This window comes from Cnephaeus nilssonii, assembly GCF_951640355.1.
Source record: "Cnephaeus nilssonii genome assembly, chromosome: 13".
NCBI lineage: Eukaryota > Metazoa > Chordata > Mammalia > Chiroptera > Vespertilionidae > Cnephaeus > Cnephaeus nilssonii.
Genome location: NC_137084.1, coordinates 56,598,813 through 56,624,688, shown reverse-complemented (window position 1 = coordinate 56,624,688; position 25,876 = coordinate 56,598,813). Strand labels below are relative to the sequence as shown.

The window sequence follows — 25,876 nt, the reverse complement described above, 5'->3', positions numbered from 1 at the left end:
TCATTCCTGAACATCTGTCTTCCCATTGGTAGTTGCCCCCTTTGGAGGTGAAAGATGGAGAGAGGCTCCGGGATGGGATTAGAACTCCGATACAGCCAAGTCTAGGGATGGAGTACGCATCAGGAAGAGATGAGGGCCGAGGGTGTGATAAGGGTTAGGAATGGATTAGAGCTAGGGAGGGGGATCATGAAACACTGGCACATTCATAGCTTCATTTGTTCTCAACTGTACTTGTATTCAAATATTTGGTTCAGTTGCAGAATAACCACAACTGAGGTGGTGTAGAGTATTGCCATGAATGAGCATGTTTCCCAGGGGGTCTGCATTCTGCCCCTGGCTAGTGGTCTGACCTTAGCTAAATTACCTTTCTAATCTTAGTTTTCTTATCTGTAAAACAGGGATGATTCTACTTACCTCACTGTTTTATTGTTAAAACTAGAAGCCCAATGCACGAAGATTTGTGCTAGAATGGACTTTCCTTTCCCTGGCTGCTGGTACCACCTTTCCACTCTGGCCCAGCCCCTTTCTGCTCAGGCCCTGGAGCCACCTCTTTCCGCTCCAGCCCCGCCTTCCCATGCTGCCCAGAAGCCCTGAGAGACCGGGGGGTGGGACAGAACACCCCCGTCACTGGGTGCCTGTGTATGCAAATTAACCGCCATCTTTGTTGGGTTAATTTGCATATCACTCCTGATTGGCTGGTGGCATAGTGGAGGTGTGGTCAGTTTACATGTTTGTCTATTATTAGGTAAGATTACATGGAAAATCTATACAAAGTGCCTGGCATAGCTTTCTCCCTGCTGACTAAAATTAAAAGCTTTGAATTCTTTTGACCTAAAAGGCCTTATAAAGAAGGTGAATGCATCTCATACAGCTACCACCTAGAACTTTTATTTAGGAGAATTCAGAAAGAATGGCTATTCCTCAAAGGAAGCCTTTATGTTTTTGACCATTAAGTATGTAGTTAACATATAAATCTTTAATTTTAAATAAAGGGAATTTTTTTACTATTAATTTCTGAAGTGCTGAAGCTATAGGAGATAGTTTTGCTTAAATAATGTTTTATACCTGTGCCAAAGTTGAGTCTCACTTAAATGTTCTTTGTTTTATTTATTTGAAACTTTGCCATTGCTTGTTAATTAATCCACTTTAGTTCCCTGGTCACCTTTTTGTTGCTGTTGTTAATCCTCACTTGAGGATATTTTTCCATTGATTTTCAGAGAGAGTGGGTCCCAGATTGGTGAGGGTGCAGGCTGGGCTGAGGGATACCCCCCCACCCCCTGCATGAATTTCGTGCACCGGACCTCTAGTATATCTATATCTATATCTATATATCTATATATCTATATATCTATATATCTATATAGATATATATCTATATATATATATATAGATATATATATATATATATACACATACATATATATAATCTTGACTTACAAAGGTTCTTTTATTTTAGCCTTTGAAAATTCAGTTTCTTTACTTGATTTTTAATATTGAAACTGTCTGTAATTAAGATTGCTTGTGTCTTTAAAACTCCCCTTTTAAATTTAAAATTTTATTGCTCATGAAGCTGTCAAAGTTTGATCCTGTATTTACTTAGAGGAAAGAGCTGACTCCTCTTCATAGAACATACCTGAAAATCAACCCCACTGACTTGTGCCTGGTGCAATTCTGTAGGTGTGCACGTGGCTGCCCACCTGGTGAATGTCCTCAGTTTCTCAGAGAACTACCGTGAGGATTTCCTTGAACTGAATGTAGCAAGATACCGAGACGAGGTGGGTGGTGTTTGTCTCCTCATTTTTCTTCCACTCGTCATGAGATGACTGATGAGGGTATGCCATTTTTCACAGAAAATTTGTACCTTACTGCTTCTTTTGAGTGCTCTTAAATGCAGTTGTCAACTTGAGTTTTATTCCTTTTCCATTGGAAATATAGGTAATTACTGTTTCACAGTCTCTTCTGCTGGAAATGGGAGTTGGGCGAGTGTCTGCTTTTTATGATGTGCAGTGTTCAGATGGTTGCCACTCAGGCCTGCCTTCTGCCTCCCAACAGCTTTTGTCTAATTCCTGTCATGCAGTGGAGACTGTCCACAGTGCCGTTCCAGGGTAACAATCCTTAACTCTGAAACTATGCTTGGGGGAAACAGGGCAGAAAAACAGGTTGATCATTTGAGGGTCCTGGATAATCAGGACATTATTGAGTTTTAATGATTCATTCATTTGTTTTGTTTCTTACTCCTCGAAACAGGTTGACCTTGAGCTGAATTCTGTAGCAGGCAATACCTGTCTTAGGGGTGCCTTTCTCCATGTGCAGCTGCCCATGAAATGAAATTATGTGTGGGAGGGGCCAGGCCAGAGCCTGATGAGCAGCATATGCACAGCCCTGGTTGGGTCTCTGTTGCTCAGTACTTTCATCCTGTCCCCGGGCTGCCCTTGCTTCATGCCAAGACGGCATTAAAGCCCCACAGCTCCGTTTTCCATTTGACAGAACCCTACCTGTTCTGCTAAGTCTGGTAGTGACTTAATGAGTTATTCTCCTCTCACTCTGTTTTCTCTTCCACATAGCACCAGTTTTAGCTAGATTAATACCGCTCATATGTTTGACCTCCCTCCCAAAACAAAACAAAAAATTAGCAAACATAGAAACAAATCTCAAAACCCAAATCGCAAGCAGCCTTTGATAAATCCTTTGACTATAATAGTGTTTTTGAAGCCACCAGTATGATTTAATTGATCTGGTTTGGGGTCAGGCATTGTTATTTTTTCAAAATATATTTTTTATTGATTTTCAGAGAGGAAGAGAGAGGGAGAGAGAGAAAGATAGAAACATCAATAATGAGTGAGAAGCATTGATTGGCTGCCTCTTGCACGCCCCCTACTGGGGATTGAGCCTGGGCATGTACCTTGATCTGGTTCATAGGTCGACGCTCAACCACTGAGCCACACCAGCCAGACAGGCATTGTTATTTTTAAAGAGCTCAGTGGGTGATTGTAGTGTGCAAGAACCACTGAAAAGTCCAGCTTTATAGCAGGACAATGGAAGCTCTTCCATGTAATGATTTCAGATTAGAGCCACCACTTCCCCATTTACCACTGCATCCATCCATCCCTCTATCCCTGCAATTTCCTGTTTTAGCTTTGCCTTCTTTGCTTCTCTCTTTTGTTTTATAATTCATATGTCTTTAATAAATGTACTGCTTATATTATTTTTAAAATGTAATATAATTTTGTTTAATATTTCAATACTTGTAGTCATTAAATTTATTTTTTATTTTAAAAGGGGTATATGCTCAGTGTAAAATACTTTAAAACTCCCAAGTACATGAAAAGTAAAAGTTTTTCCTCCCAAAATAGCCACATTTAATAATTTTATGTTTTCTCTTAAGATATTTTAAATGGTATTTTATGACCCAGATTTCTCAGCAATTTACTTGTTTCCATAAATATATGTAATGTGGCTTGCTATATCACAAATATATCTTATTCCCTTCTTATTAACAGGCTATTATATCTTTTTAGCCTTTTCCTTATTCACAGATGTTTAGGTTGATTTCTAGTTTTTCTTATGACCCACTCACCAATATATATATATATATATATTTTGGTACATTACTGCTAGGCATTTTCATAGAAGTAGCATTTGATTTCAAAGGCATACTCATTTTTAATTTTTAATGGACATTGCCAAATTTCCTTTCAAAAAGGCTTCACCAGTTGACACACTTCTACCAAGTTTATCAGAATGCTTATTTCTACACCTCACTTAAAAAAAAAACATTTTGCCAAACTGATGGATGAAAAAAGGTAACTAATTTTTTAAATTTATATTTCCCCTTTCTTTAGTTTCTTCCTTCCATTGTTCCTTTTTATCTCCCTCTCCTCTTTTTTTAAAATAAATATTTTTGAGTACCTTGTAGATAAAGGCAATGTGTGCTAGATAAAGATGAAAAATACAAACACATATGTTGCATGAATATACAGATATATTCTTCTATGAATTATCTCTGAAAAGGATGGGTTTGTGCCCTTCACCTATTGTTCTTGCTTTGTGCTTCCACTCTGCCTCCTCCAGGTCTTCAGTGACCCATACTTGAACTTGTGATGGTGGCAAATTCTTGGCCTAGTTGAATCTGCTTCATCTTGTCATCTGTGAAACCATCTCTTACTCTCACATTCCATCTTTCTTCTGTGGCCATATTAATTGTCCCATCTTCTGAGTTTCCATAGCTATTTATCCCACTTCATTCAGCTCATCTTCTATTTATAGCAGTTTTTTAAACACTGGGTTGCTCTATGTTACTCTTTAGCCAGGTGTAGAAGTCAGTTGACCTAAGCCGGATGAGGAGCTATTCCTAAGCCTGTGATCCGTACTCAGTGCCCCTGAAATTGTATCATACAAAGCCTTCCTACTTTGTGTATACCTGGCCTGATCCCAGACTCAGTGGAAGCATAGGACAAAATTCACAAGTTGAGCAGTATCAAGCATCATTAGGCTGAAAAAAATAAATCCACAAATTTACTGGGGATTAATCTAAGTTTCCCAGAAGATAGAAAAGCAGTTGACTAAGATTCATTACACCATGAGATAAGTAGTTTAAATAAAACACAATATTAATGTTTTATATTTCTGAGTAACGGGAATCTTTTTATCCTCACTACCTTTTACGATGTTTGAAACATAAATTCTCAATTAGTAGTCTTTGCACTGAATTTACAGTGTACAACCCTTCCTGTATGTTTTATCACTTTTGATTCCCACTGTCTTGACACACTGTAGGGGTAGTTTGGTAATCGTGGTATTAATGTTTCCACATTAGAGCCAAAAAATATTGAGTTTCAATTTGGTCAAAGAGTGGACTTGAGACCACAGCCCCTGGCTTTTAATTAGCCAACAAGATGAAAGCTTAAGCCTTCTCATTCCTCATCCTCTCATTTCTCAACTCAGAGATGGATAGACTTCTCTGAGTTGAATTTGTACTTGTTATAATCTCCTTTAGCATCATGAAACCATTACGAAACTTGAGTCTTATTTCCATTGGGAGAAAAGTATTTTAAATACTTAATACATGGATCTTATACCCAGCCCAATTCCTTATAGAATTTGATATTACCAGTGTTTTATCTTTCAGTCAAATATTTTTCCCCCCTTTTTCTCAGGATCCTAGAAAACTTCTCTTCACAAGTGGTAAGTTGTTATTCATTGCTCTTTCTTAAAATTCAGGAAAATTTTTGAAAATAAGCATCATCAAATTGTATGGCAGTTAGATGTATGTTAAAATATAACATATAGATGTTTGCATATCAGAACAAATATTAGGAGGAGTTCAAGCATCAAGTTGCAATGACAACAGAGGGACAAGGCAAATAGTTGGGGTTAGAATGAAGAACAAGAATAAGCAAATACATTTGTTTTTCATATGTTCTCCCAATGAAAGCAATATAATGCCATATGCTTACTGAGGAACTGCTTTGTGCACACTGCTGTGGCAAGTGCTGTTGGAGATAATACATGTGGAATAGGTTCCTGGCCTCAAGTTGCTGGAAAGGAACACCAAGCACTCTGAGCATCACTGTAGTTCTTATAATTCAGTAATTTAGTAGGATATTTTATAACCTTAAAACCCATAAAACAGAGGAGAAACAGTCATTAAAATCAGTTATTTTTCTTGTAATGTGTCCCCTTTTTTATTTGTAATTTACTTTTTCTTCTCAAGCATATTGTCCATGAAATCTCAGTCTATACTGTTAATTTGTTATTCAAACCACATATGAATATCCAAAAATTTTGTTGTGATATTAGTAAAATTCATTCCAAAATTCTTCTCTTTTCAACCTTACATTTGTACCAATGAAAGGAGAAAACTGTATTTTGGAGGATTTTTAGCACATATTTCAGGGATTAGGACTTGTGGGTAATTGAGATAGTGTATCATAAAGGCTTGGCTATAACACCCTACTAAGGATCAGAGTTGTGTATGGAACTGAGGCATGACCCTGTCAAATGCATTGTTTTTCTTTTCAATAATTTTATGATGAAAAAGAACAAGAAATCAGGTGCTTCCCCATCCATGTCACAATTATATGGATGTTTAGATTTATAAAATACTAGAGGCCTGGTGCAGGAGTTTGTGCACATGTGGGGTCTGGCCCACCCGCTCTGATGGGAGCCCATTGGGCTGGTGGGGGCGAGGAGGGGTCGCAGGTGGTTGGAGGCTGGCCCTGCCCCTGATTGGGGTGTTGGGGGCCGATCGGGGGCCAGGCCAGCTGGGGGCGGGGAGGGGGGGCGATCAGGGCCCAGATCAGGCTGGTTGGCTGCTGCAGTGTGCGTCATAGCCACCGGTTGTTCCAGTCATTCTGGTCGTTCCACCATTCCGATTGCTGGTCTTTTATATATATAGACTAGAGGCCCGGTGCACAAAATTTGTGCACAGGGTGGTGGGGGGAATCTGCCTCAGCCCAGCCTGCACCCTCTCCAATCGAGGACCCCTTGGGGGAGGTCCGACTGCCAGTTTAGGCCCCATTCACAGGGCAGCAACAGTTAGACATCCCTCTCACAATCCGGGACTGCTGGCTCCTAACTGCTTGCCTGCCTGCTGGCATAATCGCTATCTAACTGCTCCCCTGATGGCCCCCAATTGTCCTGCCCTGCTGGCCTGATGGCCCCCAACTTCCCTGCCCCGCTGGCCTGATGGCCCCCAACTGCCCTCCCCTGCCCACCTGATTGCCCCTAACCACCTCTGCCTCAGCCCCCACCACCGTGGCTTTGTCTGGAAGGAAGTTGGATGTCCAGAAGATGTCCAGTCACCTAGTCTAATTAGCATATTACCCTTTTATTAGTATGGATGGTTACTGAGCAGTCCATTCTGGGGAACATGGGGAAGTGGCCTTATGACTCAGAGACCAGGGACTCGACAGGAAGCTGGGAGGTCTGGTCTCCTGCTACTGGGATCATGGGTGAGGCCTGGACTGTGTTTAGCTCTGAGGAGCCTCCCTTCTCCAGGCACCACTTGCTCAGTGGCCTCCCACACACACCCTGACATGGGTTCAAACACGCAACCTTTCAATGTACAGGACGAAGCTCCAACCAATGAAGCCACCTGGCCAGGGCAGTTATTCTTAGCTTTTATTTTTATTTTTTACTCTTTTTTATTAAATCTTTATTGTTGAAAGGTTTACATAGGTCCCCTTACCCCCCATTAATCTTTTCCAGCCTACAACCCCCTCTAGGCCCTCACCACCCCATTGTCTGTGTCCAGGGATGATGCATATATGTACACAGACCATTGGTTGATCTCTTCCCACTCACCCACCATCCCCCGCCTTCCCTCTGAGGTTCCACAGTCTATTCATGCATCTGTGTCTCTTTTTGTTCATCAGTGTATTTGGCTCATTAGGTGTTAAAAGTGCTCTGGTTGTGATCACTTGGGTTTTCTAAAGATGCAGTCATATCATGTACAAATCTTTTTTCTTTTTCCAAATTTACTTGTGGACACATTGGGAATATAGATACCAGAAACAGAAGTCTGTGAATAAGTTGGGAATTGGATGCTTTTTCTTTCGTTACGTTGTGTATGTGATCCTGTGCTCCCACCGTGTTGAGAACACTGAGTACTCTGGCTGCAGGGAAGCTCTCATTGGCAACTCATCCACATAGAGCCATAGCCTCCCTCTCCATCAGCCGTAGCTCCCAGGACAGACGCATGCACCCCTCAGCAGAGGTGGGGACACTTGGCCACCTCCTGCAGGCTTGCCCCCTATCATCACCCGGTTGGGGCCCACCTTCTGCATATCACCCTCTTGTTCCTACTCCCAGGCCATTCCATGCACTTCCTCTCAACCAGCCCCCTCTCTCCTCCCATCATGTCCAGAGCCCCAGGTGCTGTACCTGCGAGGTCTGTGACACTCCCTACCAAACCATTTCATCTCATTCTTTCATGGTGTCCAGTGTTTTTCTGCCTTGTTAACTTGGTTTGAATCTGAACGGAAATGGCTCCATCTTCTATTCCATTTGTGTCCTTTCCACCCCTAAGTTAATGCCGTGTCCTTAGTATGTGGCTATGAGATGTCTCTATGACTGAGCTAGGAAACCTTTCATGTTTCTCTTTCCTTTTCTTTCATCTCAGGATAACTGAGCTCTGTGGTTTGTGTGGGACCAAAGGCTCTGGGAATTCAATGCTGAGCCCTCTGAACTCATTTTATTCTTTATTGTATTATTTAATTCCTGGGGTTGAATTAAACATGAAAATAGAAGAAAATATACCCTTAGATATACAATCTGAGTTATTACCTGGAGATTTCTGCAGGAGCTGACACTGAGTTATGAGACCCATGTGTTTATTGGTCAGTTTCCTCACCTATGAAATGAAGGTTGAACCTGCCCCTCGGATCCTTTGGAGGTTGGATATGATGCATCCAGAGGGATTAACTGGCAGCTCGGAGAGTAAGATCAGAAGTCAACAGACACTTGTTTCCTTTACCTGGACAGAGTTAGAAAAACACAGCTCTTTATCATTATACCTGGAAGGGCTATGCCTGTGAGAGGAGGTGCAGGGAACCGGGGCTTCCCCCTTGCTTCTGCCCCGCCCTCCCTCCCTCCATCCCTGCTCCATCTCTCAGGAAGGAGCATGTGCAGTTTCTTGCAGACACTGAAGCAGCTGGGGAGTAGGGAGGTGGTGGTTTTTGCCCCCTGAGGAGGCGCTGAAGTCCTTGGTTAAGTCTCTGCTCTGGAGCCTCTCACAGCTGTGAGTCCTCGTCCAGGAAGGCTGTGTAGTGGAGGCTCCACGTGCCTTTCAGAAGAATGTCAGCTGGGGGAGGGTGCAGGAGGTCTGCCTTGCACCCGCTCACCAATCCCCAGTCCCGCTTCGATTGCCACCCAGCCCGGTTCCCTGTGGCTCTCTATTGGCCATCCAGCCTGATGGGAGCCTGTGGGCCAGGGGTGGGGGAAGTGGAGGAGAGGGACCAAGAGGTGCTCTATGCACTTCCTGGTTACCGGTAGGCCTTTCTTGTCGTAATGACCCTAGGCTTTTGGCCTGGACCCGGCACGGACACCCAGCTACCCGCCTCCGATGGCAGGGTAGCCAGGTTTGTGGCAGCCTCCCTCAGCGGCCGCGGATCTGGCCATTGAGAGGCGCGGGGGGGCGGGACTCCCGCCCCTCTCAACGGCCGGATAGGCCACCCCGAGTCCCGCCCCCCAGCCTCCCACTGCCCAATCGTGGGCATAGAGGAGTGATGGTAATTTACATATTACTCTATTATTAGATAGGATATTTTGTCTCTGGCTTATGATATTTGCCCCTTGCAAAGTATTTCACCTTTTTCTTTTTAGGAATGCAATTTAGTTTTGTTTACAACTTTGCTCATTGAAACATAATTTTATTTAAGTCCTAAGAATTAGATGAGAAATGTAGGGGAGAAAAAACAGAAAATAAAACCTTATGTATGAATCAATGTATTTTTTGGTTCATATGGAATAATGTAAAATAAATAAATAAAAACTTTGTTTTGATATTATTTTCTGCAGCACACAGCATAGTTGAAGCCTTGGAACATTTGAAATGTTTTAAAAAGTTTAGTTCACAAAGATATAAAAAGGTTCTTATATGATAAAGATGTTACATTAAGACACTTAGTATAATTAATACGTCTATATAAACAGGTGATCTTTCCACCTATGCATGAAACCCCATCACCTCTGCTCTTTCCCAGAGATTTTTATGAGTGATGTTGGATTAAGTAGAGACGATACTTAAAAACACAAATTTCCTGGCTCCATCCTAGAGAGTCTGTTGGGCTGGGACCTGGCAATGTGCATTATTAATCTTCCTATTGACCTTGGGAGCTTCTGTTTTACCCTGATGGAGCATCTCAACAGACCTCTTGAGCATAACTTCTCACTGTCACCTATATTTGCCAATTCTCTTAGCTTACTGTCTTTTTATTACCTGATCAACTCCTACTCAACCTTTAAGTCTCAGCTGCCTTGCACAAATTCCTCCTGAATTCCACTAGGCAGAGCTGGCCTTTTCTTGGTCTGGGTTTCTAAAGATACATAGTAAAAATATTATGTTGTCAAATAATTTATTTCCTTACATATGACTGTCTTTTCCACTTGAACATGAGCTTTTTCAGGGTGGGACAGTGCTGTCTCAAGGGCATGCAAGGACCCAGGCAAATATTTTTGTGGAGTTTCTGTCAGTGCAAAACACATGCATCACCCAAAATCAGCATGTCAGCATCATTTGGTGTCTCAGTCCACATCATTTAATGAAAGCAAGCCATCCACTTCCCAGGGGTTCAGCTTGGAATGAGGGTGGGATCCCCCTAAGCATGAGTGTAAAGCTCCTTGGGCATCTGATTGACCCCACTGAATAGTAGCAGGGAAGAGAACAAGGCAGAATCTAAGGATAGTAATGGGATAAGTGGCATTGCTTTCTACAAATAGGCTTAATCTAGTTTTGTTTTACTAATACATCTCTGTCTAAAACTGTTTTATAGCTATCTTTGAATTTTGTCAGGCATAGCGCCTAGAAAAAATTTAGTTCCTGATGAAGAACTGCATACATGCTTTTAGCTGTTCTAGTGATAATTTTTTTTATTGATTGACATGTTTCTTGGATTTTAATTTGTTTAATGTTACATAGTCTTTTCTCTCTGTGTCTTTAAAACTTTTCAATGTAACCTAGGTCTGAGAAATTAAGATTATTTTATAGAAAATAAAGGCAGTGCAAGAGACACAAAATATGGTATAGTTAGACTCACTAAATAAAAAAAAATGTTTAAAATATTCTAATTAAGAATTTAAGAAATAAAATAAATGTAAAAGATTAGATAACTCAAACACTCACTTAAAAATACTACCTATCACCAAATTTGGTAAATGCACAATATGCAATTTCTATTAGAAAAACCCTCATAAACAAATACAATTATGGTTCCAGCTGGAAAGAACAGGATAATAAATACAAGATGGTATATTGTTGACCACATCTGGGAATGAATGAAAATGATCTCTTAGTTTCTTCTAGAAATGGCAGTATAGTGAAATAATTCATTTAAAGGCTACAAATTAATGGATCTAATATGCATAGATAAAAAGCACTAAGAATAAACATTCATGCATGTCTTTTACCAAGGAAACAAGTATAGGTTTTGCTCTATAAGTTGAAGGACTCAAAGAGTTCACAGTGTACTTCCACTTTGGCAAGTAACTTTGCCCAGTGAAGTTATACTAACCCAATAATTTCCAGCCTGTGCTTCCTGACTGTTGGACTATGTGTAGGAATAGAGGCTAATATTCTCAGCTTTAGCTAAGCTGTCATTTCAGGCTAGGTTAGGGTAACCTTTGATGTACCTCAAAAACACATAATGCTTAGCTCTCTTTTAGCACATAATGCCCTAGTTGCAATTACCTGTATGACTCGTCTCCCAGACTAGAATGGGATCTCTTGTAGAGAAGGATTCATTTTTTCTCTGGTACACTATAGATGCCCAGAAAATATTCACTGAAAGAATAAAAGCCACTTGTTTAACTCTACTATTTGATGCATAGGCCTTCTCTACAATATCCTAGATAATTTTTTTGCCAGACTCTATTTGTTTAATTCCAGTGACCAAAAAAATCATAATTTCTTAAGATATCACCCCACCCCTTCTTTTGGATCACTCTAATTGCAATATTTTTTTTTATTGCTAGCTATAAGTAAGTTTTTCTTCTTCATTGACCTGAAGTAAATTTTACTTTGTAAATTATAAACTCTGGTCTTTTTATACTTCCGGGAGATAGAAAAAAAGATGAATTTTTTGCATAAAAAAGATAACTTCATAAGTCTGAGAGAACATTAAAAAAAGCATTGAATTGATTCTCCCTAGTTTACAGATGAGATTCAGTGAGATCACAGTTTGGCCTAAGGGACAGTAACAGGGTCCTGATGCCAGAATAAACATACCATCGTTCAAGTTGTCTGGGGTTTCTAGTTCATCTTTAAATGACTGAGGTCAACTGTTTTACCCTCTCTAAGTCTTTTGGATATATTTTTCATCTTCTGTTGTAAAAGGAGATCTCTAGTTAAATGTTTGAGGAAATATCTGTTCAAATTTAAACTGGTTTCTTGACTTGAGCACTTCTCAGAAACTTTAATACACTAATGTGCCCTGTGACTTCTCAAGGAATGGTTTTAAAATCCTTAAGTAATATATATTAATATCCCAAAGAATTAATGTTCCAATAATACACTTTGGAAATTATGCCTCTATTTTAAACACACTCATTTTTTTTCAGGTATCCTCTTCATGAAGTGGTTTGCAACATTCTATAATTAATCTTGACATGTTTAGAACCACATAGGAAATCTTGTATGTAGACACAGCAGACATTAATGAATCTCTGGAATAATAAAATAATAAAATCACTGGAAAGGCCTTCAGCCACAAATTTCACATTATGGAGCCACCTGGGATTCTATCATTTATTTATTCATTTGGTCAAATAAGGATCTATTTTAGTTACTTGAAGCTAGAAAGACCTCTTTTTTCTTAAAATTTATTGAGTTATAATTGAAGTACATTAAATTATACATATGTAAATTATGCTACTTTATTGGTTTTGACATATGTTTACACTTGTAAAACCATGACCAAAATTAAGGGAACAAACATATCTATTATTCTAAAAAGTTTTTGTACCCCTTTATAATGTATCCTGCCCTCTATCCATCCTAACAACTAATCTGCTTTCTATCACTAAAGAATGGTTTGAATTTTCTCAAATCCTATCTAATAAAGAGGTAATATGCAAATTGACCATCACTCCAACACAGAAGATGGCCGCCCCCATGTGGTCAAAGATGGCCAGCCCCATGTGGACACAAGATGACCACCACAAGATGGCCAGCAGGGGAGGGCAGTTGGTGGGGGGGACCAGGCCTGCAGGGGAGGGCAGTTGGGGGGGACCAGGCCTGCAGGGGATGGCAGTTGGTGGGAGGACCAGGCCTCCAGGGGAGGGCAGTTGGGGATGATCGGGCTGGCAGGGGAGGGCAGATGTGGGTGATCAGGCAAGCAGGGGAGGGTAGTTGGGAGGGACGAGGCTTGCAGGGGAGGGCGTTGGGGGGACCAGGCTGGCAGGGGAGCAGTTAGGCATCGATCAGGCTGGCAGGGGGGTGGTTAGGGGGTGATCAGGCTGGCAGGAAGAAGTGGTTAGGGGCAATCAGGCAGGCAGGCAGGCGAACAGTTGGGAGCCAGCTGTCCTGGATTGTGAGAGGGATCCCAGATTGGAGAGGGTGCAGGCTGGGCTGAGGGACACTGCCCCCCCTTGCACGAATTTCATGCACTAGGCCTCTAGTGTTATATAAAAGGAATCATAGAGCTTATATTATTTGGGTTTCCTTTTAGGTGGATCTGGCTTTTTTCACTCAGCATAATAGTTTTGTGATTCATCTATGTTGTTGTGTATATATCAACAATTCATGGTTGTTGTTGTTTTTGTGTGTGTATTTTACCACTGATTACTTTTCAAGGTACAGCTAATAATACCACAATTGTTTATCCATTCATCTGTTGATAAAGATTTGAGTTGTTTACAGATCTTAACTATTCAAAATAAAATGCCTATGAACATTTTTGAACATGTCTTTTGTGGATATATGTTTGTTTCCCTTGGGTAAATATCTTCGGAGTGGGAAGACTGGGCCATTTTGTAAGCATGCTGTTCTTTTTAAGTAGTATTTTTCTGAACTATTAGTTTTTTAGTGTAAACTAGTGCGGTTATCTTACCCCTAAGAAGTAAGTCCTCACCTGGGGCGATGGGAAGGTTGATGGGAAAAGAAGTACCCTGGGAAAGAAGTGGAGAGAAGAGATGGTTTGGATTAGGCACATCATCAGGGAAAGGCAAGTGTGGTTTGGCTTCCAACTTTGTGTATTGGGAAGAGTGGAGGAAAGAGTACTAAAGTATTAAGTATCCAGAGACTAAATCCCTTATTCCTCTTGTGGCCCTTTACATGTAGAAATTTATTTTTACTGAGATTTCTAAATTTTTCAAAGATTCTAACCCTCTGGGATCCTAATACAGTAATGTACTGTATTGCTCTTATTTCGTACCCAGCTTCTCTGCTTCTGCTACATTCCATGATAGCCTTTCTGTTTCATAGGTGGTTCCTTGGCAAAATAGAAAAGTGGGGAGATGTCTATATTTTTGGAGACATAATTGTTTCATTAGCTTTTTTATGAGGATTTAAGATGAAATCTCTCAGCTAGGACAGTTAGAAGTTAGTGTTGCTTATATGATTTTAAGAATAAATAAAGGTAATTTATAGACATGGTTATTTTATTTGGTAGTAAAAAGGTAACATGGAATGAGAATATTTTGGTTTTAGCTCTTTTTGATATAGAATATTGAGCTATTCATTTTAGACATGCTATACGAGCTAACACTGGATTTGTAGTAATTTATCATGTCAATATTAATTTTAAAAACTAACATGTTTGCACATTTTAAAATTGTTATGTCATATCAGAAGGGCTGATTTCAGCATGTTTTCCTACTAGAAGAAATATTTCTGCAAGTGTTCTGAAAACACCAGCACTGTTATTCTTTTTCTTGAATTCCAATATTTTTTGTTTTATACTTGAAGTTGTGGTTTTTAGGAATCTTTAGGTTTTCTTTATTTTTTAAAATTCATTCTAGATAAGAAGCCTAAAAGAAATTATTTGAAATTGAAATGGAAGGAGCTCCTAGTTACATAAAAGACGGGAGGAGAGAGTAGGAGTTTAGTGCCATGGTAGGGATAACCAAACCAGTAAGGGTGTTGAATATTAATCATGTACCATGTATTAATTACTAATAGTTAATATAGTATGTACCTGTAAAATTTTTGAAAATACAAAAACAAACCCTCTATTAAAGGTAGAAAGGACTATTTTGTCTTAAGTTCCTTGAAATTGTGCTAATTTTAAAAAGTGCTCTTTTGAGAGAAGACATACAAGGAGGTATCTGATTTGAATCGGGCTTCCCAGAGAGCAGCGTAATACTTTGGATATTAAGGCAATGATTTTTGTACTTTTTTTTCTCAGTATAACTTACGTTAAAATGTACTTATGTACATTTTTATAGTTCCTGGCCTGACAGGCGTCTTAATGGTATTGGTGCTGTTCCTGATGATTACAGCTTCTACATATGCTATCCGGTGAGTGTCAGAGCCACAACCTCAATATTTATGGGTCAGATTATTTCATTTTCTTCAGATTATCTTCATTTTCATGTGTAGAAAGACTCTTGATTAACCAGAATGCTTAGCCAGTGTAGTATTCCGATGAATAGACTATTGTGGGTAACTAAGAGTGATGTAAAGACATTTCTATATACATCATTTCCTGTTTTGGAAAAAAGAATCTCTGTTTTGGTCAAATAGTCTAGGTTGGTAAGGAATTGTGTATGGAGACTTTTTAAACTAAGGAAATTTAAGTTCTTCAGGGGCGTTCTTCTGGAGAATCGTGTGTCTATGAGACATGGAATTGAATTCAACATGTATGCACAGGAACAAAGCACTTAAAATTGGTTTACAACTCATTTCCTGCTATGAGTTTGTTTTGCTGTAATTTAATGTAATATTCCAAACAAAGCTTTGGAGAAATAGTTAGTTGACATCTGCTAAAATAATCAGAAATATCTGCATTCACAGTATTTTTCTAGTTACGAGATTTTGAGCAATTGCAGACACACATTTTTATGAACATTTTCACATGTTCTTTCTGGTGAATACATCTGTTTTACACAATATTTTACAGTATCTTATGGTACTGGTGAAACTTCTTGCTTAAGAAAGCAAAAAGAAGAAACAATATATAATCTTCAAAAATAGTCATTCTAATTTTTTTTTAATATGCATTTTATTTCTTTTTTTACAGAGAGGAAGGGAGAGGGATAGAGAGTTAGAAACATCGATGAGAGAGAAACATCGATCAGCTGCCTCCTGCACACCCTCTACTGGGGATGTGTCACAACCAAGGTACATACCCTTGACTGGAATTGAACCTGGGACCTTTCAGTCTGCAGGCCAACACTCTATCCACTGAGCCAAATCAGCTAGGGCTCATTCTAATTGTTGAAGTGTGAAATATAATGGAAACACACACACACACACAAACACACACACACACACACATACACACACACACACACTTTGAAAGTAATTGTCCCCCACACCATGCTCAAATGAGTCTCTTTGCACTTCTGAACACATCTATGCTCACAAACGCACCTCAAAATCTCACAAGCAAACTCACCAATCAGATTAACACTATAAACTTCTTGGTGTTATGTCTGTATACTTCATTCTTCCTGCTTTTGCTCACTCATGCCCCATGTCATACATCTACCAAAATCACTCTTTTTCTCTCCCTTTCACACTCCTGATCTCTGTCTTTTCAAGTCTGCATTTTACTAAAATTGGACCATTTTATTATATGTGCTATTTTAAACCTGCTTTTTTCTTAAATCTTGTTATGAACATTTTTCTCTTTACTAATGGCACGCATATTACCATGTAGATATACATTACTCTCTCAGCCCTCTATCATTGTATGTTTCAGATTGATTCCATTTTTTCAGTATTTCAATTGTGAGACAAACACACTCTCCATAAGTCTTTGAATACTTTTTAATTATGTCCTATGGAAAAATTCTTAGATAGAGAATGGCTGAGTCAAATGGTAAGCCCATTTTTATTACTTTTTATAAGAATTAAAAATCACCTTACAGAAAGGCAAATCTCTAACATTAGTGCAGCAGGGTGCCAATTTGGTGGGAGAGATTTAATTTTAGTTAGGTCAATAATTCAAAAACTTACTTTTTCAGGTTTAGGAGTGCTTGAAGAAAAATTAGGGTATCTAACATATTTACTTATAAGATTAAAGTATGTAAATATTCTATATCTAGAAAAAGAATCCTTAATTGAGAGATAGTGTTGTAGAAAGGAATATAAAGATCAGCTTCTGTTCTCAACTAAGCCTTTACATAAATAATTTGGTGACTGTGTCTTAATTGTTAATGTTTTCATTTGTTTAAAAGAGATTATAAAACTAACTCTGCTTTTCTTCAAGCTTCTTTGTGAGGATCATGAAATTCTTAAATGGATCATGGAGATAATCTTTTACCTTTTCTCTTTACTAGTAAGGAAATAAAACATTAGAGAAACCAGGTGTATAAATATGACTTCATTATTTGATTTCTGGCATTGAATGTAGTCTAATAATTCACCAAAAGGTTCAATATGGGTCAATTATTAATATAAGTAATATATTCTTCTAACAAAGAACAATAATACAAACATATTTTCTCATCTCAATAGACTTAGAAATGGCAGTTGTTAAATCTGAACTCTCATCAGAGTTAACTAAAAGTCAATTTCCTTTTTAGAATTAAAAATGATAAAGGCCAGAACTGAGTTCATACTTACAGTGAAACATGAGATACACTCCTATGAAAATTATGAAACAACCAAAGTGATGTTTTTAATTTCTTTAAAGGATGGCATTATGATAAGAAATTAAAGATTTAGAATTATTAGAAAGAATGCAACAACAAATTATCATTACTTCTAGAAAGGTAGGTATAATTGCCTAGCCAGAAAACTCAAGAGAATTATGGAAAATTTTATTTATATCAACTAAAAGAGTTGAAATGGGTAAATGATTACAAAACACATATTTAAAAATAGCTCTTATATAATAGCTATTATCAGTTTGAAAATTGAGTAAAATAAAAAGATAGCACTGATAATCCTATCTAGTAAAATAGTAATATGCAAATTGACCGTACCTCTACCACAACATAAGCCACGCCCACCAGCCAATCAGGAGCGAGTATGCAAATTAACCCAACCAAGATGGCTGCGGCCACAGAGAGAGCAGGAGGCTTGGGTTTCCCCGGCAATGGAAAACCCTGGTGGGCCCAGGCCTCCACTCAAGGCTACAAAGTTTCAATTATAGACAATAAATAAATCCCAACAAAAATGGCTGCGGTCTCGGAGCAAGCAGGAGGCTTGGCTCCGCTCAAGGTTATAAAGTTTCAATTATAGAAGATAAATAAATCCCAGCTACCAGGGCTTCTGCTTGGGTCACCAGGGGCATGGCCGGCCTGCAAACCACCACAGGCCCCTCACCCAGGCTGCCCCACGCCCCAAGGGAACCCCCACTCTGATCCGGGACACCCTTCAGGGCAAACCAGCCAGCCCCCACCCATGCACCAGGCCTCTATCCTATCTAATAAAGGAGTAACATGCAAATTGACCATCACTCCAACACACAAGATGGCTGCCCCCATGTGGTCAAAGATGGCCGCCACAATATGGCAGGCAGGGGAGGGCAGTTGGGAGGGACCAGGCCTGCAAGGGAGGGCAGTTGGGGGTGATCAAGCCTGCAGGGGAGGGCAGTTAGGGGTGACCAGGCCAGCAGAGGAGGGAAGTTGGGGCAACTGGGCCTGCAAGGAAGGGCAGTTGGGGGGGACCCAGGCCTGCAGAGGAGAGCAGTTGGGGGGGACCAGGCCTGCAGGGGAGGGCAGTTAGGGGTGACCAGGCCTGTAGTTAGGGGTGACCAGGCCTGCAGGAGAGGGCAGTTAGGCATCAATCAGGCTGTCAGGGGAGTGGTTAGGGGTGATCAGGCTGGCCGGCAGAAGCGGTTAGGGGCAATCAGGAAGGCAGACAGGCGAGCAGTTGGGAGCCAGCAATCCTGGATTGTGAGAGGGATGTCCGACTGTCCATTTAGGCTCGATCCTACCGGGATCGGGCCTAAACAGGCAGTCAGACATCCCTCAAGGGGTCTCAGATTGGAGAGGGTGCTGGCTGGGCTGAGGGAGAACCCCCCCCCCCGTGCACGAATTTCGTGCATCGGGCCTCTAGTTTTAACATAAACATAAAATATCTACAAATAAGTTTATGAAGAAACTAAGTGAAAGTTATATAGAAAAAACACAACCTCACTGAGAGAAATCAGTAGAGATTTGAATAAAGACTATATAATGCAAAGATGCAGTTCTTCCTCAATTACTTTATAAGTTTGTTGCAATTCCAGTCAAAATCCAAGATAGGTTATGCTGTTTGCTTATTGAATTTAACAAAGTGATAATAATTCACCAAAGTTCATCTGAGGGAATATCTAAGCATGTGTTCCAAAAGGGGAATAAAAGGGGGAATTTGGCTTACTAAACATTAAAACGATATAGCTTCCATAACTGAAAGCATATAGAACTTGCAAAAATAACCATGACATTGAACCAATGATAGAGATGATAGAAAGCCTTGTTAAGAAACTTTGTTGTGTATAAGAACCTACTGAATAATAAAGGTGCCATCACAAACTTAGGATGAAAATAAAGAGTAAGTGAATGAAATTCAACATAATTTAGTTAGCTATTAAAAAATCACAACATCAAAATTTTAGAAGAAACTTTAAGTCTCTATCAGATCTCATAATGGACAAGAAAAATACTGAAAATATCTGACTTTCTAAAAATAGGTAAACTAAAACAACATGTTATAAAAATTGAAATGTAAACATGTTATTTGACAAATTATTACAGTTATGTGGAACTAGTACAGTCTTAAATTTTGAATAGTGTACTCTACTCATAACAATTAAGGAAAATTCACTATAGAAATGGATAATTATTATGAATCGATAAGTAATAGAAGAATTAAAAGTGTGTAACACACAAATGAAATAATACCCAATTCCACTTACACAAAATAATGAAAACTTATAAAGTGGAACATGGGTTTGAGGAAAAAGGCACTCCTAAAGTTGGATTTGTAATTGATAAACATGTTTTCAGAGAGCAGTGGGCAATGTGTGTCAAAAACATTGCATATGTGTACCCTTTGATCTAGCGATTCCACTCATAGGAGTTTAAATTATAAAAGAATTAGATATGTGCAAAAGGTATATGTGACAAGGTTGTTCGTGACCTTGGTTGTGATAGCAGAAACCGAATTAAGTAAATGTGAATCAATTGGCCATTGCTTAAGTCAAGGCTTCTAAAAGGATCTAGGGGTTGTATCAGAATCCTCTCAGAAGTTTTTACAAATATCTGCCCTCCACCTCTAAGATTCTAAGATAGTAATATCTACCCGGACATATGAAATAAAATAACTGTTAGTTTTTTTTTTTTACTTGTCTCAAACATTCCATAGATTGTGTTTATCATACTCCTTTATTTTCAGGCTCGTTGTTTTCCTGCAGGACAGTAGCACCAAGGTTATACGTTGTCCAGGAAAAGAATATAAAACTTTAATGAGCATTTACTTAATTTCTCTCAATTTGAATGTTCTTTAAACTACTCTCTAAATATTTATTGTAATAGGAACATTAGTTGTTTTAGAAATCATTTGAAAATTGAGAATATTTATAGAAAGGACAGCAAATAGATATAGGAGCCGAGTATAACAGCTCCTTAGCCTTACGTCATATCTTTAAAGTAAACCTTATTTTAAACTTTTCATGTCTTTATTTCAAATTCAAAAATATGATAGTGTTATGCATAATTTTTGCCAGTTGTCTTTGCATGGTATGTAAATCCTTTGACATAATAGATAAATCTCAGATGAACTCATATTTGAACTTTCAATTGTGACATGTTTGAAATGCACACTCTTCAGTGAGATGGAATATGAAGTGGCATTGAAACTAAGTTATTTGTTTGTTTTCAGAGTTTCTAACTATGACATCTTCTGGTACACTCATAATCTCTTCTTTGTCTTCTACATGCTGCTGATGTTGCATGTGTCAGGGTAAGTTATAAAAAATATTTTTAAAAACCATGTGTGTCTAAAAATGGGGTAATGAAAGATGCATTTGCAGGAATTGTCATTGGGAGTGGTAAATTATTTGGTTACTTAGAATTGAGGGTAGTGTCAAGAATGGAAGAAATACCTTTATTTTTAGCATAGCATGTTTAATGGAACTAGTATAAAACTATATTAAAATTGAGAAACAGAGTTACTTTTCCCTTGGTGTTATAATTTTTAAAGCCCCTGTAGCTATATCCTGATAATTTTTTTTAAGAAAATAAGAAGTAAAGAGTTTCCAGAAGATATTTTAGTATTAGAATTTCCAGAAATTCCTTATGTCTCACTGCTGTGGAATTTGTAATGATGGAGTTACCAGTTTTTAGTTTTAAAAGGCCTAGAGGCTATAATAGTTGCAGGGAGCCAAAGATTTACAATGACCAAAGACAAGGATGTGTCAAAACACTAGAAAATCACCCAGGGAAAAAGGAAAGTATCCTAAGCTTGTGACAAGGAATATAACCCAACTATTCTGAAAAGTATGTGGACACAAGCAGTGTTCTCAAAAGTGTGGTGCTTGAAATAATCCACTAGGTCAGAGGATGAAAATGATATATTTTTACGTATGTATACGTCTGCATGGTCACCAGAGTGGACTTTGGTTTTGTCTCAACACTCACACCAATATGACACAGTAGGCCATTGTCTGGTGACAGATTCACTTCGTGTAGCAGAAGGATGCATGGCAGGCAACACAGAATGTCAACAGGATAATGCCAGGTGCCTTTTCAGTGGGAGTCTCTATTATTGTTCAAAAACCATTTTCCATCTCCTCTCCCTTACCCCCAAAGTAGTAACTCTGTTTTAAGATGACAAGACCATATGGATAGACATGGACTACTTTGCCTTAGATAAGGCTCACATTCCTCAGGAACCAGTATCTTGGTAACAGCCCAGGTCTCCTCAAGGGATGCCTTCAGTTGCTAGAACATACTGCACATATGAAGCTGAGGTTGTGAGTCCTAAAATGATTTTATAATTCACTCACAGTCCTTCTGGTCCAGATGTATCCCACCAATAATAAATAGTGTTGCCTGGTACACATCTGGCATTCCCCATTTATCTTAATCTCAGATGTTCCCAGGGGAAGTGTTGGAGAATGGTTCAGACCTGCTGTTAATTCTTTCTTCAGAATGTTTTATAGTGTACTTTGTCAATATAGGTCATATACATAAATTGTATATTATTTCCAGGGCACATGTTCAAATCCCCCCCTCCTCCTCCCTGATTTTGCAGACCACTGGTTTAGAAAGCAGTATTATATGGATCTCTGCCTCATAGGTCCTGGTTTGATTTGTTCTGTACCATAGATCTAGACCATATAATTGCAGAGCATCAGAAACATAGCCACACATTGTAATCCTGACTTCCAGATAGCCATTTCTGCCACACAGGAATGGCTGATGGGAGCTTTCTCCTTTGTAGGGATAACATTCTGTGGAGAATTTGGATACAAGGAAAGCTCATGGTAGAGAAAATCTGCTTTATATTCTATTCTGTTCTTTAAGTGGTCTGTTTGCCTGCCCAGAGCTATTATCATAAAATGGACTATGAGCAAGCAGATGCTACTGATGAACAGTAATTGAAAACAATTACATAGTGCTTAGTATATGCCAAGTATAAATTCAAAATGATTTAGATGCTTTATCTCATTAAAGGACCATGATTTTTTAAGGGTAAATAATAATGCAAACCCCCCGTTACGGGTGGGGAAACTGAAGTTTAGAGAGAGTAAGTAACTTGTGGAAGTTTACTCAATGACAGATTCTGGTTTCAAATCCTGACATTCTGACCGAATAACTTACGTGTTTTTTGTTGTTGTTTGTTTTCTCTTCACTATTAGGAGAGCTCAGTACTTCTGAGAATTTGGTCTTGGATTTTTTTAAAAAGGGTTAATATCTTGATTTATCTGAGATTGTGATCTCTCTCTCTCACACACACAGATCTATAACAGATTAAGAAAAATGCAGTTATTTGTTATTATAATTTATGCTATCTTTGGCCTTTATGTTATATTAAGTTAAAACTCTCAAAAAAAAAAAACCACCAAAAAACTGTTTCCTTGCAGTTCAAAACAGTCACTTTTTAAAGGTTCAGAAGTTCAGACTTAAGTTTAAATAGATTATATTGCGAGTTCTTTCTCCATTGTTTTTGAAAATTAAAAAAAGCTTAATTTTGAATAAAAGCTTCTAGTGCATGACAAACTATTGATAAGTTGTGCAGCTTTCTCAAAATGGACATTTCTCAAAATGTTGTTTTCATTGCTAAAGGCTCTCTCTGTAAGTAAATATCTTGAAGTTATTAACCTCTGTGCCAATTTTGAGGACTTACATGTATCTTTACCTGTGAAATGTCGTGATAACTTCATTCTTTAGCTTTTGGTTACATGAGTAAAGTGCAGTTATTTGGATTTCAAAACAGGTTACTTGGATTTATATTGAGATTCCTGTTAAACAGTATAATTTAAATTTAAACAGGAAATCACTGTTTGCTGATCATTTACTCCTTTTTTTATCAATATGCTCAGTACTATAGTAATATAGAATAACAATTTAATGTGTGATCTTTAGCCTCCCAGCATTGGTAATTAGTTTGAAATTTAAATCAATTAGTTGAAATAGCTAAAGATAACTTTACACTAAATATTTTACATCTGTAAACATTTTATTTTCAAGAATTCTATAATTTAGGGCATTGAAGGATCAATGTGGGTTAGAAATTTTAGAAAATTTTATGCTTTAAGGATGAAGCGATTAGAAATTGTGTGCTGATTTCCCTAAGCAGCAATTGCTTCATATGATCTTCTAAGGTCACTTTTATTTTCAGAGAATCTCAAATTTTGAAGGAAGCTTAAAGGATATCTTGACCAAGACTCTATGAATCTCCCCTACAATATGTCTAAGCAAATATTCTGAAGAGCCCATTCTGTCTTTGGGAAGCTGTAATTTCCACAAAGTTCTTTATCTTTTGAACCATAATTTAATTTCTAGATAGATTAAAAAAATTTATGACTCTAGAGGCTATGGAAACTGAATCACTCTCCTCTAAATTCTGTTCATTTGTTTTTTGCATGATGATATTTCAATCTCATCATTATTATAAAGGTGTTCCTTTGAATGTATTAATAGTAAAATTCATTAAGCCCTTATCATATATCTTACTAATGCTTATCTTATTAAATCCTCCCAACAACCCTGGTAAAATCTGCTGCTGTTGCTGCTGTTGTTATTCCTGTGAGAGACCAGGGACAGTGAGAAGTGAAGTAACTTGCTAAAACTCATGGCAATTAGGAAGAGCTTGGGTTTGACCCCAGGTATCTGATTTCTAAGCCCACCTTTCTAACCCTCTACATTATGCTGGCTGCAGTTTGCCATGGCTTCCCTGTATTGCTTTTAAATATATATTTTATTGATTTCAGAGATAGGAAGGGAGAGGGAGAGAAAGATAGGAACATCAGTGATAAGAGAGAATGATCATTCAGCTACCTCCTGCATGTGCCCCACTTGGTATCGAGCCCACAACCCAGACGTGTGCCCTGACTGGGAATCTAAGCATGACCTCCTGGTTCATGGGTTGACACTCAAACACTGAGCCACACTAGCCAGGCCCCTGTATTACTTTTAAAGCTGGGAACAAAACTGAATGCAGGCTCTTTTGGTATGTCATCTGATGTTTGCAAAGTGGAAGTCTTACCTTCTTTGTTCCAAATATTGCAATCAGTAATATTTAAGATCCTTGTTCCATGATTATTTGTGCCCTCGGGTTCACCTAGTTTGCATTGCTGTTACTTATGTTTTAGATTTTTTCTTCATTATTTATAAGCCAATCAATTGCATGACACTCGAAAAAAACACATTTTATATGCGCTAAACTCAGATGTTACTTTTCAATGTTCAATGGATCTTTTAAAAATACATTAATTTTCCTTTTCAAAACATTAGAATAGCATGGCCATTAAACAACACAGTACTGAATAGCTGCACGATCTTGACAGATAATGTTTTCTTTTTCTTATCTAGTAGACAGGCTCAATAAAATCACCTACATCACAGGGTTATCTCAGGTTTATATAAGTAAATCAAGAAATGTAGGCAGAATACACACATACTCAATAAATACTAGTAGGGAAATAATTATACTTGTACCAATGCTAATAGCTGTATAAGGGAAGAAACTCCACAGTTAACTGTTTGAAAAATCAGTTTATTTTAATTCTTGAAAAAGACATAATAATTTTTTACATTTCTATTGAATTATTTTGGGTGACATTGGTTAATAAAACCATGCCGGTTTCAAGTGTACAATTCTATAACACATCATCTGCATACTGCATCATGCACTCATCCCCAAAGTCAAGTCTCTTTCCAACACCATTTATCACCCCTTTGCCCACTTTCACCTCTCACTAACCCCCTTTCCCTCTGGCAATCACCATACTTTTGTCTGTGTCAGTTTTATTTATTTTTTCTTAACCCCTTCCATCATTTTCATCCAACCTCCCAGCCCTCTCTCCTCTGACAACTGTCAGTCTGTTCACTGTATCTATGAGTCTGTTTTTATTTTGTTAATTTTGTTGAGTAGATTCCACATATAAGTGAAATGATACGGTATTATCTTTCTCTGACTGGCTTATTTTACTTAGCATAACACTCTCCAGGTCCATCCATGCTGTATGTAGCAAAAGGTTTACACCCGAGTAGCATTCCATTGTGTAAGTGCACCCGCAGCTTTTCTATCTGCTCATCTATCGATGGGCATTTGGGCTGCTTCCAAATCTTGGCTGTTGTTAAGTGAAATAAGCCAGTCAGAGAAAGACAAATACCTTATGATTTCACTTTTAAGTGGAATCTAAAAAAAAACAAAGTATACTAACAACTGAAATAGAAATAGACTCATAGATGCAGACAGGAGGGAGGTTGTGGGGCTGGCTGAAAAAAGGTGAAGCAATTAAGCAAAAACCAACAACTTATGGACACAGACAATGTTATGATAATTACCAGAAGGAAAGGAGGAGACAGATGAGGGCGTGGGGGGGGGGGATAAATG

At 38.5% G+C, this 25,876-nt stretch overlaps 1 protein-coding gene across 4 annotated transcripts in view; it reads left to right on the top strand.

Annotated features, from left to right (window-relative positions):
* NOX4 (NADPH oxidase 4) overlaps positions 1–25,876 on the top strand; it is a 168,251-nt gene that overhangs the window by 29,231 nt on the left and 113,144 nt on the right. For all 4 annotated transcript variants that reach the window (XM_079787431.1, XM_079787432.1, XM_079787434.1 and 1 more), the window contains exons 5-8: positions 1,678–1,775; positions 5,157–5,184; positions 15,103–15,175; positions 20,693–20,773. In XM_079787431.1, the coding sequence (XP_079643557.1) occupies positions 1,678–1,775; positions 5,157–5,184; positions 15,103–15,175; positions 20,693–20,773 (280 nt within the window). The remainder of the gene's footprint in view (positions 1–1,677; positions 1,776–5,156; positions 5,185–15,102; positions 15,176–20,692; positions 20,774–25,876) is intronic.